The sequence below is a fragment of the Lytechinus variegatus genome, chromosome 1 (genome assembly GCF_018143015.1).
Source record: "Lytechinus variegatus isolate NC3 chromosome 1, Lvar_3.0, whole genome shotgun sequence".
In the NCBI taxonomy this organism is placed as follows: Eukaryota; Metazoa; Echinodermata; class Echinoidea; order Temnopleuroida; family Toxopneustidae; genus Lytechinus; species Lytechinus variegatus.
The window spans coordinates 85,955,931-85,971,288 of NC_054740.1; the positions used below are offsets into that span (position 1 = coordinate 85,955,931).

Consider the following 15,358-nt stretch of genomic DNA (forward strand, 5'->3'; position numbering starts at 1 on the left):
GTTTTCACAAAGTTGTAGTTCCGAAGCCCATTCCGAGGACCCTCCTTTTTACAATAAGCCCGCTCCAAGCCCTTGTTTTTTTTGTCTCTCCCGCGGCACACCCCTACCACTTTTTTGGTCGAGTGCCTCCCCCCATCGGGACAAGGGTCAAGCCAAAATTGACTCTTCACTGAAATTGACTTGATGTGCCTTCACACCCCTGTACGGCTGGTCACCCCTTCTCCTCACCTCTCCCGTGAACGGTCTCACAAAAATTGATTTTCACACCGTCAAAGGTCAGATTTGCCTACACTTTCCAGTAATTACCTATTGGCTATAAACCGCCTGAAAGTATCCCTCTTACGGGAAATTAAACCAATTAAGACTGGATAAGATAGACTACCATCTCTGATGGTTAAATTTTCCTCCACCACACCCAGATGAAAGATATAGTGTCATGGAATAGAATTGAGAGATTAACAATGAATAAATGATTTTGAGAATAACATTTCATAGAGATGGAGAATGAATGAAATGAAATAAGGTACATTGAAAATAGAAATGGAAGATATAGATGAAGGAAAAATGAAAGGTGACAGAAAAACCAGATTAATACATGGATAAATTAATGAATGAATTATAAGTAAGTGGATGAATCAATAATTGAACAAATGGTGTATATAGATACATTTACAAAAGACAAAGTGAATTGATCATTCATTTAATCATTCAATAATTATAAACAAGCAAATAAGGACACAAAATCAACCTGATAAGGTTAGCTCATATACCAGTCTCTAATTGAAATAGAAATATAACCTGTACACTTCTTTATTTGAAAGGGAAATGTACTAGACTCCTTACAATATTAAAAAAGGACCGTTTGCATGTAACCATTGTATATTGCATTATCAGTACTGAATTTGTCTATATATGAGTTTACTTAATAACCATATATCCCATTGAATATTTAAAGTAGAAATACAAACTGACCATCTCTCTGCAATTAACTAGTAATCAAACCTTGATGCATTGTTCCAGCTTGTCAAACACAGTTCATTGTCAAGCTAACTTTTATGCAGTTTATAAAAACGGGGTAAATTATAAACCTTGACATTTTAATAAAAATAGGAAAAATGACAGGGCACCTGTAGAATCCAATAACGAAAGCTTCACAAAGGGACAGCAACAAAAGGCCATATAATGCTTGAGATCCGGAGAAGGTTTATGAATTGCGGTTGTCATCGTCGCATGATTAAATTTTGTCCTGCTGGTTGTTGCCATCTGAAGTAGATATGAAAAGAGTGCTCATTAGTGAGCTTTTGTCCAGCTTAATCCAATTAAAAAACATTCTACCCAGAGCCCTCCCATTATTCATTACCCTTTATTGGGGCTTATCTTTCCAATGCCTTTTCTATAACACTCTCACCTTCTCTTCCTCCATCTCTGTTTCTCAGTCTCTCCCTCTCTCTCGTCTCTCTCTCGTCTCTCTCCCCTCTCCCCCCCCCCCCCCCCCCCCCCTCTCTCTATCTTCTCTTTTCTGTCTGTCTCTCCTTTCTCCTTACCAATACAATCCCACTCTTAATTCTCCTGACAAAAGTTCAATATAACCTTGCATTATCCGGCTTACCTTAGACCAACTAAGGGAATGCAATGTGTGCATAGATCGCTATCAGCCATTGATCCGATCAATACCGGCATGTGTTTCAAGCTGAAAGATATCGACAGGTCCCGATCGGTGCAGGCTGTTAACACGTTGCTCTCATTCTGTCCCTTCTGCGTTTTGGCATATTAACAAGTGCTTTTTAATGCTGATGAAGGCAAGTGGAGAGAGGGTTGACGCTCCACTGGATGACAATAGATAAGGGAAATTGGTAGACAGATGGTGGTAGATGATGGTGGTATTGGTAGAAACATCCATTGATACCAGGATATTTACAGATCTGAGTAGCAGAGAGAGAAGTCATCACAACTGGTTAACAAGACCAAACCCATCACTGAAGCAGAAGAAGTCGATGAAAGAACACCCTAAGACGGACTACAAACCTTGTCATATTCAAGAAGTTGCATACAGCCTTCGTCATCTCCTCAATCCACTAAATATTTTAAAGTCCATGCGACTGGTCAACAATGGGACTGAATATCCATGAGAGCCTTGTAATGCTATTCTATCATGATGAAACATTGACATGCCACCATTGTTGACAATGACAGGATGATGATGCAGCCCCAGGTAGGAGGGTATTGTTGATGGCCTAAGACTTTAATCAGCTGATGGAACATGGCTTTTATTCTCTGAAACCTATCAACCTTGCATGAGATGCAATAATAATGCAGAGGGACAAAAATTGACTCTTACTTCAATAAAATAAACCAAACCCAAAGGACCTAAAGCACGCCTGTATGATGGATCATTTGTAGATATGATGTTTTATTCAAAGTCATTTGCAACGCTTCCAATATCCCTGACAGGCTTTGTGAATCCTTGGGCTATGGAATATGATGGAGGTTCCAATAAAGACTGACATATTGACTCGTAATTCCTCTTTGGCAACCTAGCACCAAATGTGCAAAAAAATATTGGATACAAAGCCAATTTATCAACAACAAACAAAGCCCTGTGTATAAATAGAAAAGTGTATTCAACTCTTTCAGTTCTGCTCATCATGTGTTAAAGACAAGATTATGGATATTTCATACCGTTACCCAGGAATATCCATGCATTGGAAATGCTGTGATCTGTGAATTCACCAGCTTATATATAACTGGTGCCACACTTGCCTTGACAGGTTTAGCGTGTCAAGTGGAATTTCATGTATTTGAGATGCACTTAAGAGGTCAGGAATAATTGTATTGGTAATAGGACCAGGAAAAGAGTTTCATTTGCAATTTTCATTTCCAAAACGAGAACCAAAGTTTAGCGTGGACACCCATTTGGAAGTTTGACATTGCCGATGGCTTATCAGTGCTAACAACTGAACAGGATAGATCACCATCTTACTGAAGATCACAGGTCACAGTCGTATAATCTTACACATGCTTTTATATAATGTCTTTCATAAGGGATTCTTGCTACATTCCAGAATTACCATGGGTTAATGAATGAAGACCGAAGTTATATCTCTTCAGACTCATACACAGAGGCTTTGTTCATTTGGTTTTGCAGTATTTTCTTTTGAAGTCTCATCTAGACTGCTGGACTGTTTCGTCCTAATGATCATGTGAGCTTACATGGAAGATTTATACAGTTGAGCCACAATGATCTTGAATTTGTTTCTAATGGGAGCGCCTCTCTAAAGCTGCTGCTGTGAGATGGATGTTCTATGTTGATGCTAAAAATATTGGTTTGAATCCTTAGTGGACATGTAAATGGAAGAGATATCAGGAAAAACTCTGGAAAATATTGAGGGAGAACACAACATCTATCAAAATATGACTAGAGTTTGAAGACCTATTATGAAACTGAGGAAATAAAAGGAATAAATCAAATGTAAGCATACTGTCAGATTATGAAGATGCCGTTCTGACATTTTGCAATTGTGAAAAAAGACTGCCTTAGAACACGGGTACTTCTAAACAGCTTTCTAACAACTTCTATCTCAAGGCACTTTATCTTGTAATCCTTTGGCACTTTAATATCTACTGGCTACAAGATGCTTAGTGGAACCGTTGGATCCGCCGGGGGGCCGGGCAAGTCCCCTTCTAAAGGGGGCAAGAAGGTTTCCCTGCCCCAAAACCAGCAGGGCAACAAGCTAAATGGCCCTACGATGATCGAGCTAGAGGTATCTGTCCTTTGGTGGTTGGTGCTTGTCTGTTTTTCTTTTTGTTTATAGATCAGGCCTTGACTTGAACCCAGTCCATTTTGGTATCTACCATGAAAGACTTTTCTATTCAAGCAAGAGATTTATTCATCTTACATCTTTGTTTTTATCATGGCTATAATGAGGTATCAAATTTTGTCCTTTCCAAAAAGACTTGGTGGAATCGAGGTCGCGTTAAAAAATTTAAATAACAATTCTGAAAAATCATTCTGAATATTTTTGGGTGCTAAAAAAGTTATCATAGCGCATACAGAGTATGATTAATGAGCACAATCAGTAGTTCGAGATAAAAAAACTAGTATGTATTTTTTAAGGCAAGATTTTACTATTGGTCAAGATGTGTTGGCCATATATACACATGTACACCCCATTTCTTTGTTGTACATCTAGCATTGACATGCAGTATTAATAGTAGTGGAAAGAGAGATGCAAAGACACAGAAGCCTTGAGGCAGCAATCATTTTTATCATTAAATTGATTGAATCATGGCCGCATTCTACCTCCTTCACAAATGGATGCCTTGTGGCACAGGTACAAATGGAGACAAATAAACAAAAATGGATAAAATCAATGTCCTAATCACATCATAACATAGAAAGGAGGTAGAATGAGAAAGGGATGAGAGTATGAGAGAGAGTTGAAAAGAGTGTGAGAGAGGGGGAATTAAAAGGGAAGAGGACCAGAGGGAGAAGGAAGGCGGAAAATGATACGAGAATGCACAAGGGAGAGTTGGTAAGTAAGAAATAGAAAATGGGAAGTAAAAGAGCAATGGTGGTGAGGGGTATCCTATACTGATGTTACATGAGTGTATGTGAAATAGTATGGCCTGAAATTATTGAGGGAGATACATTGCAGCTTTGTTCACTATATATATAATTTCATTATTCATATGAGGGAGAGGAATAGAACTTTGTGGAAGTTGACCCCTGTACCATCTATTGACCCCTAAAAGCATAGAAAACACTGTAAAACAAGATGAGACTGCATACACTCTAAAAACACTGAGTAAAATTTTACCCAATATTGGGTAGAAAGGGAACATGCATGTTTGATGGGTATTTTTTTAAACCCATATTGTGCTATTTCAACGTGGCATTGTGTAAAATTTACAAAATAAATCTTTTTACCCAACCAACATGCATGTTCCCATTTTATCCAATATTGGGTAAACCTTTTTTTAGAGTGTAATAAATATTATCAAGAGATGAGGTAGGTGTATCTGTATCAATTATTATTAAACTATGTAAAATCAATGTCACATTTGATCCCCAAGCTACATCATAGTGTTGCCTCATGCATTAATTGCACATTCCAAAAACTCCTGTATCACGTATAATATGGTGCTAAAATCAATATACATAAAAGTGTGAATGCTGCCTTTGCGTACGTATGTGAATACCAAATTCCCAACATTGTGCAATGCTTCTTCTTACCATGGAGAATATTTATGCGTAAACAGAAAAACACTTTTTTGGTTCTTGCAAATATGAACATATCAGCATAAGACTATTATGCACAGCAGAACTTTACGGATGACAGCTCAATTTAACTAGCCTCCTCCCAAGTGAGAAAGATGATACAACCTTCGCAAATTACTTTGATCAAGTTATTCTGGAGGCCTTTATCCCAGCCAGCCCACCCCACCTCCAATGGGGTAGGAGGAGTAAACACCCTGTATGCAGTGATATGAATTTATGATGAAGTTTTCATTGAATAATGAAAAGACCCAATATGATCATGAGTGTTGTGTCTACTGTATGTAATTACCCAGCCCATCCCCACGCTCTCGGGTTGGGATGGACATTGTCATATTGCTTTTCCTCTTTGTACATGCATCTCTCTTTTCTGTTTTCATAGATTTAGCATATCCTATATGATACACTTAGTCTGTATCCCGGGTCTTTTCTGCATTATTTATCCCTTTTTGTGTAAATTGTTTTTTTTTTGTTTCACTATCATTTCATCTTATTGTTTCAAGTTGAAATATTCTGCCCTATTGCAGGAAGAAAATGATTTTTTAATATATGATATGAAATCTTCCTTTGCTTAATTTAAACTGCTTTTCACTGTCATTAACAATAAAAAAAACTCCCTTCCATTATCTATTTTAAACATTTATTGTGTCTGATTATTATTTTTTTCATATTAGGCCACATTAGTAGTTATTTCCACACACCGTCATTATCTTACTTTATAGAGGTATATATTTAGGTTTAGGTAAACACTAGATTCAGACGTTGGATGGGTATGCCATTGTGTGGTTAACAGTGGCTTGCCCATCCAATCTTTGCCTGAACAGAGCCATGTCTATAACTGCATCAACCTTTCTCCTGCCTCCCCCCCCCCCCCTCATCACCCTCATCTGGTTCAATCTCTACCCGAATACTGCCCTTGAAAGTAGTAAGCATCATTCCTGTCTCTTATTACATCCAACACAATATAAACTTAATGAGCTCATTAAACAAAATCATTTGGGGTTATTTGGGGGTTAACATGCAAAGAGTGTCTATCTACAGCTATGTGGTACCAGGTACACTATTTTCCATTTTGCATCAGAATCAAATTGATGTTCTGTTCAAAGTCATAGTAGATGCAAACCCCATGAGACTGACAGAACCTACACCAACAGTTTACATGACCAAATTTTTATCAGACCAACAAGCTCTTAATGGTAATAAAAAAAAAACTATACCTATAGACCAAATTACATTTTTACTTGCATGGAAGCTATTTCTTATTTTTTTCCAGAGATATAGTATAATTGTATGAGAATGTCATGTTTGCAATGATTTAAGATTGCTCTGAATTTTCCATGTACATGTATACAAATATGAGACAGTTTGCTGCAATGGCTGGTAAAATCCTATAACATTTGATGTATATTATCAGAACTTGGAAAGTCAAGTAGACCTGGGAATTTCTCTAGTGGGAACAACTCTATGATAAGTCAGTTTCTGTCCATTTAATGTCATATCTCTTGGAAAAAAACAACTTAAAATTCACAACCATCACAACAATCATCTGTCTGTGTCTTAAGTAATCTTGATGTTACACCTCATTTCATTAAACTAAACCAAAACCTCATGTATTATTCAATACAGACATTGCTGACGTGGTTGTAGTCCATTACTTAAGGGGCCCCTGTGTTAAAGTCTTGTTTTTGCACAGCTGTGAATTCAACACTACACATTGTAACCTTGTTAATTAAAGAGGATCTTGTCTATAATATATATAAAATACTTTTTTTGGAAAATGTAAAAAGAAATATATAGAATGTTTCAAAATAAAGCTCTTACTGCATGCACTTCGTATTACTAGTGTCTCAGTCATAAGCATGCAAGGGAATTAATGGGCATAAAGGGGGCAGGGCAAGGAGATGAACGCATACCCCTTGATCCCCCTCCCTCCGTTCTGCACCAGAGTAGTAGTGATGGCAGACATTCAGCTTCTCCTCATATTCAAAACCAATCCAAAATCGAACATTTCATGGACCAGTGCAACATCTGTCGCCGCATACCGTCGAATGGCCCAATTCAAACACATATTTTCAGCAAATTAATATATGTAGTTCATGCGTGACGTGCAGAGAAGTCCTAAATTGAAAACACGCAGATGCTGCGATGCTCCGACAGTTGAGATTCCAGCCATAGATATTTTCACACACTTCAGTTCCTGGTCCGTTTTAAAAATCAATAAAATATGATTGTAAACAAGGGATGGAAATCTTGTCCATAGTCTTGTAATTGGAAAATAATACCCGGTATCTGCTTTGTGATCGGAGGAGGCTCTCTAATAGAATTTGAATGATTTTAGGGGTGCAAGATGTATGTGTGCTGTGTGTGTGTGGGGGGGATTCTTGATGCATTCTTTTTCATAAACCTGAAGCAAATTATTCAGAGTGAAAACACTTCATAGAAATCAGCGAGCGTGATATCAGGAACCAATTTTTTTCCTTGAGTGAATTCATAAAAAAGTATTATTCGGTGGCATGTGAGTGAGAAAATTGTTATATATGAATTAATAGTATATTCTTTGAAGAATGTTAGACCATTGTAAGCTGAAATTTAGTAAGTAAGTACTTGCCATCAGAAAGTGTGAAATATTTTTGAAAATTGCCATTCAGTAGAACTCAAATATTTGTCTTGTAGTTAATTTGTTTGTCTGTCGTTGTATTCAGCGTTTGTAACTCTTTAACTTTGTCCCATCATGCATGAAAATATTTTTTTTTCTGATTCAATTATTGTCATTTTGTGTTTGTGTACACAGTTTGTAAATTATAAATGCTGTGGGTGTTGACAGTTTTTTGGTTGATGTTTGTTGTTGATTTCTGAATGGTTGCCATCTAGTTTACCTTAGTTTAACATTACAGGCTATTTGTTTCTCTTAAATTTTAGGAATTTATGTGGTCTATGATCCTATGTGTAGTTTAATCCTTAATATTCTCATGCAATGTAAAGAGGAAAAATAACTTTGCAAATCATAATATAAACTTTGTCTACAGATTGTACTTTTCAAAAAGGATATCATTATGCATGCATCATCAGAGAATTTATATAGTACAATATTAATTTTTATTTTTAAATACAGCATTTTTAGACTGAAACATGTAACCTAGATGGATTCCATTCGTCTTAAAACGACAGATATTTTCTTCAATATTGGTTTAAAAAAGCAATAATGCATATTAAAATTGGGAGCAGTGGTCAGTTTGGCCAATATCATAAAATTTTCATAACAAAGAATAAATGAGTTACTGTATTCAGGCATCCTATAGATTCGTCTTGCTGAATTTGATCCATGACTGCAGTTTACTTATTTCCTTCTTTCTTTTGATTTAATTTGATCAGGAATTGGTGGGAGGGACAGCTGAAAAGCGCAACTGGCGAGGTATCATCATATCCCTCCTGGTCATTCTCCTCATCTGCGCCTTGATCGTAGTCGCCATCATCATTGCAAGCCCGGGTAAGACACCTCCATCCAGCTAACCCTGCATACAAAGACCATTTCATTTTATGTATTGTACAGTCAACCTGCCATTAGCAATATGGTGAACACAGATCACCTGTCCAGAATGATCATTAGCATTACACAGTGAAAATGCTGTTTTAATTTTTATTTCATGTTGCTTACTAAATGAACTTTACAGTGTAAAGAAGTGATTGAAATCTTAAACAGCAAATTTTATTGTTTATATATAATTATCAGTAAATCAGACTTGGTTGTTTTAACTGTTTAACAACTACAATAAAGTTCATGTAGTAAAATGTATTACATAAAGTTTTAAACATTGTTTTTACTGAGTTCAGGAAACTTCAAGAACCTGTTCATAAAAGATACCTGTATGTAAAGGAAACTTTTCTATCTTTCCTTTGAGTTTTTTATTTTGCAGCAGTTGTACACATTTCTCTCTCTCTCTCTAATATTAGACCACAACATGCAGACAGGTGTTTTTCCAAGAAAATTGGTCACCAAACGCATGGTTGACTGTACTTCAATCCATAGTGAAACTAATCTTCATGGAAATCATGCTTTCTGCTGGGTTGAAATTATCACCAAAAAAAAAATCAAATAAGAAACTTCACCTGCAATGATCATTTTGAACACTTCTCTAGGATTCAATTACAGGATTTAATTCATGAAACTAAAACCCTTCCTCCACAATGTCTGCATATGAAATCAAAAGGGGCATGATATTTTCTCACCAGATTTATTAATTAATAAATCATATGAAAAAATATATATATTAAAAATGGCATACTCTCATTCCTGGGGGAAATTAATCTTGATATTTCAAAAGGGCAAGATTGAATAGATATTACATCATAAATGAAATATATTCCATCCCAAGCACAATAGAATTGAGTATCTGCCGCTTAATCTTGCTGATGAATTTGTACATTTAAAAGGTCTGTCGCAATATTCTGTAGGTTTATCAATGGATGATTCTTTACTTCTGCATAAAAATAGGTATATATACATGTATATGTAGTGAGCTTGGTTAGTTCTGACTGCCAATTTGGAGTCTTGCATTTTTTGAATTATGACTTTCATAATATTGATAGGTTCTTTGTAAAGATTAATGTGTTGCCCCTTGTTGAGAAACATATTTTTTGATGTTTTCAAAAGCACAGTAAATAATGATAACAATAACATAACATTCACCAGCATAAATTAATGAAGATCTCTCTTTAAAAATAGTTTATTTCAATTTGTGCTAATCTTAGAAGAAATTCTGTATGTATGATCTTCCCATTGCGCACCAGCAGGTAGTATATGGGCAAGTGGTACTGGATTTTTTTGGGGTGTCTTTTTGCTCTAAACATTGAGGTTGATTTTTTGCCAAAAGACAGATCATTTGACCAATAGTGTGATGGTAATGACCCAATTTTCATGAAAACTTGATTTGTGTTATAGAGCTGTGCTTCTTCATGACATCCAGCATTCCTGTTGGGAGGTTTTGATATTTTATCAAAAGACACCGCTTATCACTTATCCATGTCTAGCATAGATATCATCAGTGGACTTGATTGCTAAACTTAGAAGAAATTATGCTTGATAAAAATCTTTGCATATTTAGCAGTTTGGTGATATTTCTGTACAGAATATTTTTTCTTGATTTTCAGTTCTTTGGCATTGATGTTATTGTTATCATATTTATGCAATGTTTCCTTTAACAATTTCAGATGAATGAATTAGAAGCTCTTGAAGTCATTTTACTAAATCAACTGGAAAACATTTGTTCAAGAGATATTCAGCATTTATGTATTGATAATAAGCTTCATGAAAAAAAAGCCTTGTCCAGAGACTGAATAATTTTATTACATGTTATACCTATACAAGTATTAACAAAACAATAGAAAGTTTGATGCTTATTAAAATCTACAAAATGTTTTAAAGCATTTTTATTTGCTAAATTGCCTGGATACTGAAAAAGTAAATTATTGCATCCATTCACATTAACCCATTAGAGTAGAAATAATTTCATAGAATATCTTTCCATACTAGATCTAGAACATTTCCATTCCAACTGTGCTTTAATGTGTGTTTTATGTTCAGCCTACTGCCCCAAAGCTTTTAAAGAAAATATAAGTATATGTTTGTTTATTTAAAAAATGTAAGGTTATCATTTCAGGCATTTTTACCAGGGAAAAAAATGCATGTTCCTAACAACCTTGTTATAATAATGTGCTTGTTTGTTTGCAATAAATAGCAGCAATGTCACAAAGGGATAGAATATAAACTGTCATGGGACTGACAATGTATTCATTATACTTGCAAATATCATGTTGATGTTCTATATATTTGTTCTTCATGTTCTCTCTCTCTCATCAATTGGCTCCCTCATGCTCCCATGATAATTATGATGATTCATAACTATTTGCCTGCATCTACTACCCTGACGAGTAAGTATAACAAGCCACCAGGATTAATGATATCCATGTTGTATCTAATTTGGCAATTTGTATCTGTCATTCTAAGTTTGTTGCATGCTACCATCATAAGCTTGAAACATGTTTCTGTTGTTGTTGTTGTTGCTTGTGTCCCAACATTAACTTCAAGCACCGACTAATTTCTAACTTGAAATAAGTTTCCTTCTATTGCAAACTTTTTAAAGCACATTTAGATCATATATTATGTTATTTCAGAATGTGTTGTTCCACAGTATTGCATAAATGTCCTCCTCACATATTCAAAGCCACATGATAGGAACACATAGAAAAGAAGGACTCTCTGGGTTGTTATTTATACCAGCTAGCCAGCACTTGAAAGTCTTGGAAATACAAGAATATGACTGCTCGTGTTGAATTATACATTTGTTTTGATTTGTCTGCACATAAAATATACATCGTGCCAATGTTCTCTATATGAAACATGAGTAAATTCAGCTCAATTATCTATAGCCTTGGCTTTACTGCACTCCTGAAACATCCTTTTTTCCTGAGAATATGTACTGTAAATCTTTAAAAACAGAAGATTGATATCCATGCTAGAAGAAATGATTAATAGTATAATGATATTTCCTAACCTCAATCTAGCATGGATAACATTTTCAGGTTCAGGTGTTCTTTCTCTCTCTTTCCATTTTCCTTCCTTTTTCACTCACTTTTACTTTTTTTTTTAATTCTAATGAATTTCTCAGTATCATTATTCATCCAATCATTTCACTAAAAACTTGAGTTTCAAAGCTGTTTTGCAATGCAACAAAATACAGATTCCATGAAAAGTCAATTGCTTTCCCATTTGGTTTTACATGGAGACTATCCACATAGATCTGTACTTTGCTTGGCTATACTTGAAATAAACAATTGGTCCATACTGTCCACTTATGTAGCATATATACTCTCCTGGTTAAAATTGATCATATAAGTGCACTGGCTGTTAAGAATCGCCTAGGCTTATGCCAATCAATTATGCAAATAGATTCAGGTTTGGTCATGCAACAAAATTGATTAATTTCCCGTCGATACGCTCCCCAAATTACTTTCCCAATCTGGAGCCCATTGCAGGGACTATATTTGTATGTCATATAATGGATCAAACTAGAGTGTATTTGATAATGAATTTCATTTCATGTAATCGTGGATAGGTTGTTAGGGACTGCAGACGCTGAAAGTGTTAAGGTTAGGCAATGGTACTGACTTCCATTATTCCATGTCACCTAACTGACACAATGTCAAGGATAGCAATATGTTGGTATTTTATTCATATAATAATTATTTGAAATAACAATATAAGTACCATAAATGTTATATAGAACCATGACTGTACTATTATCAAGCATAGAGTTGTAATGTAAACTAGAAATAAAAACGTGAGCAAAAAACCCCAGCAACAACAACATAGTTTGCACATTTTCTACAATTTTTGTCCATGTGTGAGAGAAGTTTGATGTGGGTTTTCTTCTTGTAATTCTGTATCCTTCCTTTTCATTTCATCTCTTATCACTAGTATGAATATTTCTATGAAATAGTACTTCTGTTTAATGAAATCTCTTTTTTATAATTAGATTTTCATTTATTTGTTTTCACTATTTACAAGTCAATATCTATTTGCTGTGATTTTTATTCACAATGTTTATTTTCTTGCACCTAGATACGATTCAAGTTTTAATATTGTGTGTATTTATTTTTATTGATAGTCATTTTACTGTCCTTTACATTTTAGTTTTGGTACATGTATAGATATGTTCAGTATTGATTTGTAGATCTGCATTTGACATATTTGACATTTGTAACATAAATATCAATTCAAATTTGAATTTATTAGTCCAATTGAAAATATCTAAGAAAATTTGTTTTTCACATATAGCTCATAATATACTGTACATTTATAATTTAGTGTGCCATGCCATTTTTTTTTCAGGAAGTGAATTAAGTAAAGTTCTCTAATACATTTGGCGATCCCAAGTAAATTCACAAGAATTATAATTAGATAATCAAACATGTTCTTACAGTTGCCGTGGAGTATTTGGATCCTGTGAAAAAAAAGAATGGGATTGAAAGAAAAGATCAATAATTGTATCTCAGAAGCTTGACTTATACTAGAGACACTTCTAATATTCATCATTTCAATTATTCTCTCAGGTACAGACCTCAGAATATATTCAAAGTACACATTTGAGGATATATTCGACCCCCAGTACCAACCAACGTATTATGATGCTGTGTGGTTGACAGGTTAGTATAAAAAGTATTGAAAAAGGTAGAAAGATCATACAATTAACACCAAACTATAAAGAAAAAATGAAAAATATGGCTGTCCATTTCAGTTGATATATGCTAGAAGCTGTACAAATTTCCTTGTGCAACTATTTAGAAAAACTCTTCTTTTTAAACAACAATTCATTATTTCATGAAAGCTGCCTTTATTAGCCATAATTTATGGTGCGAAAATGTCCTTTTCTAGATATATTACTGAATTTTTGATGTATCAATGTAGGCCTACCAATTGTTTCATTGAGTCCTGATAGGATTGAAGTTTAGACTTCCTTAGTATGAATTATTTGTCAAACTGAAGCAAGGTTTGCCTGCATGCACATTGATGAATGGGCATAGATAACATGTTAATTGGTCTTTGATCTCAATCTGTTGTTTCCCTCAAAGTATGAATTAATGATTTTTAAGTTGATGGGGTTGATACATTAATGATAACCTAGCACAAACATATGTGATGAGAAGCCGACAAGCTTTTGAGGTGCCTTATATTAGCATATCAATCAATGAATTATAGATCATGATCTTCATGTTTCATAGAGACTATGATGGTGATGTAGTTCATCTTGGTGTATATCCTCTCTCATGTTGTTTTTTGTCATCCATGTCCTGTTTTTACCTTGTCAGAGGATGAATATGTACTACGGAATTCCACCAACAATATTGTGGCTGTCGATGTTGCCGCCAATGAAACAACACTGCTCATTAGCAATAGGACGATGGTAAGGACCTGCTGCTGGTGTGGAAATGTAGTTATGATTAAAATAGGAAATGCCTTGAGCAAGTAATAAATGTTGTTTTTCAGGCCAATATCTGCCTACGCAACCACTGACCTAATTTGATTTGCATTGTGTGTATATTATCCGTAGGCGTGTCCTGAATTAAATTGCCATTTTATTAGTGTAATTACTCTGGGAGGTGCATTTTTATAAAGGATGTTAATGAAATTTGGTCCTCTTATTGTAAAGCAAAATAAAGATAATTTGCAATTTAGCAATCTCTCTACCTCAAGCTCAGGACAGTTCAGTGAATATGACCCATTTTTATCTGTATGCTTTTTAATGTGTTATATATAACATGGAATTTTCATTGTCAAAGTTTGATATAAAATGAATTCAAATTACATTCATGTTTCAAAGTTTTAAAGGGCATCACTGTCATGTTCAGAATATGCCCAGTTTATATCCCCCCCCTCCCCCTCTTAGCAGTAAAAGCTCTGACTTTGGGGTTTAGTCAATAAGTGCATTCACATTATTTTCTGAAGCTAGAATCACAAACCAAAATGGTAACAGTAATGGAAGTTTTTAAGGTAGACAACAGGTATGTAGTCCTGAAAAGGGCTGTTTGTTATTCTTTCTTGTATGTTAGCTCTGAAAAGAACTGTTAACTTGGTAACATAAAAGACAGTCACAGTGGGCGTTTGTTTTAAATCTCAATTAGAATAATTACTTATAAAGAAAATTGAGGTTGAAACATATATCACGCTTCTACTAGTCTTGTGCAGGATCATTATTTTTTACTGAATTCTCTTCGATTACAGGATGAAGAAGGAATCATAAGGATATGGGTTCATCCAGATAAACAATACATCCTGCTCTCATCAGATGAACAACAGATCTTCCGTAATAGCTTTGAAGCAGTCTACAAGATATATGATGTCGAAAAGAAGTGAGTGGGTAGCATTCTATCTTCAATTCTTCTCCAATCTAAGAGAGAGTTAATATGCCTTGGGGTAGCCTCAGTGATCATTTTCTCATGAGCATCATTATTAGATCCTTAACAGAATGTCTGACTCGACACCAACCTCCATGTGCTTGATTTCAATATTCTAGCCCAATAAGGATG

General features: G+C 34.9%; 1 protein-coding gene across 5 annotated transcripts in view; it reads left to right on the forward strand.

The window, feature by feature from the left end:
- The window catches only part of LOC121426154 (dipeptidyl aminopeptidase-like protein 6), a 47,070-nt gene that overhangs the window by 14,321 nt on the left and 17,391 nt on the right, over window positions 1-15,358 (forward strand). For 2 of the 5 annotated variants that reach the window (XM_041622355.1, XM_041622364.1), the window contains 4 exons: window positions 8,648-8,762; window positions 13,385-13,477; window positions 14,141-14,235; window positions 15,054-15,181. In XM_041622355.1, coding sequence (XP_041478289.1) covers window positions 8,648-8,762; window positions 13,385-13,477; window positions 14,141-14,235; window positions 15,054-15,181 — 431 coding nt within the window. Of the gene's footprint in view, window positions 1-1,733; window positions 3,762-8,647; window positions 8,763-10,975; window positions 11,204-13,384; window positions 13,478-14,140; window positions 14,236-15,053; window positions 15,182-15,358 lie in introns of those variants that run through there. The other 3 variants (XM_041622339.1, XM_041622348.1, XM_041622372.1) reach the window with 3 other exon arrangements.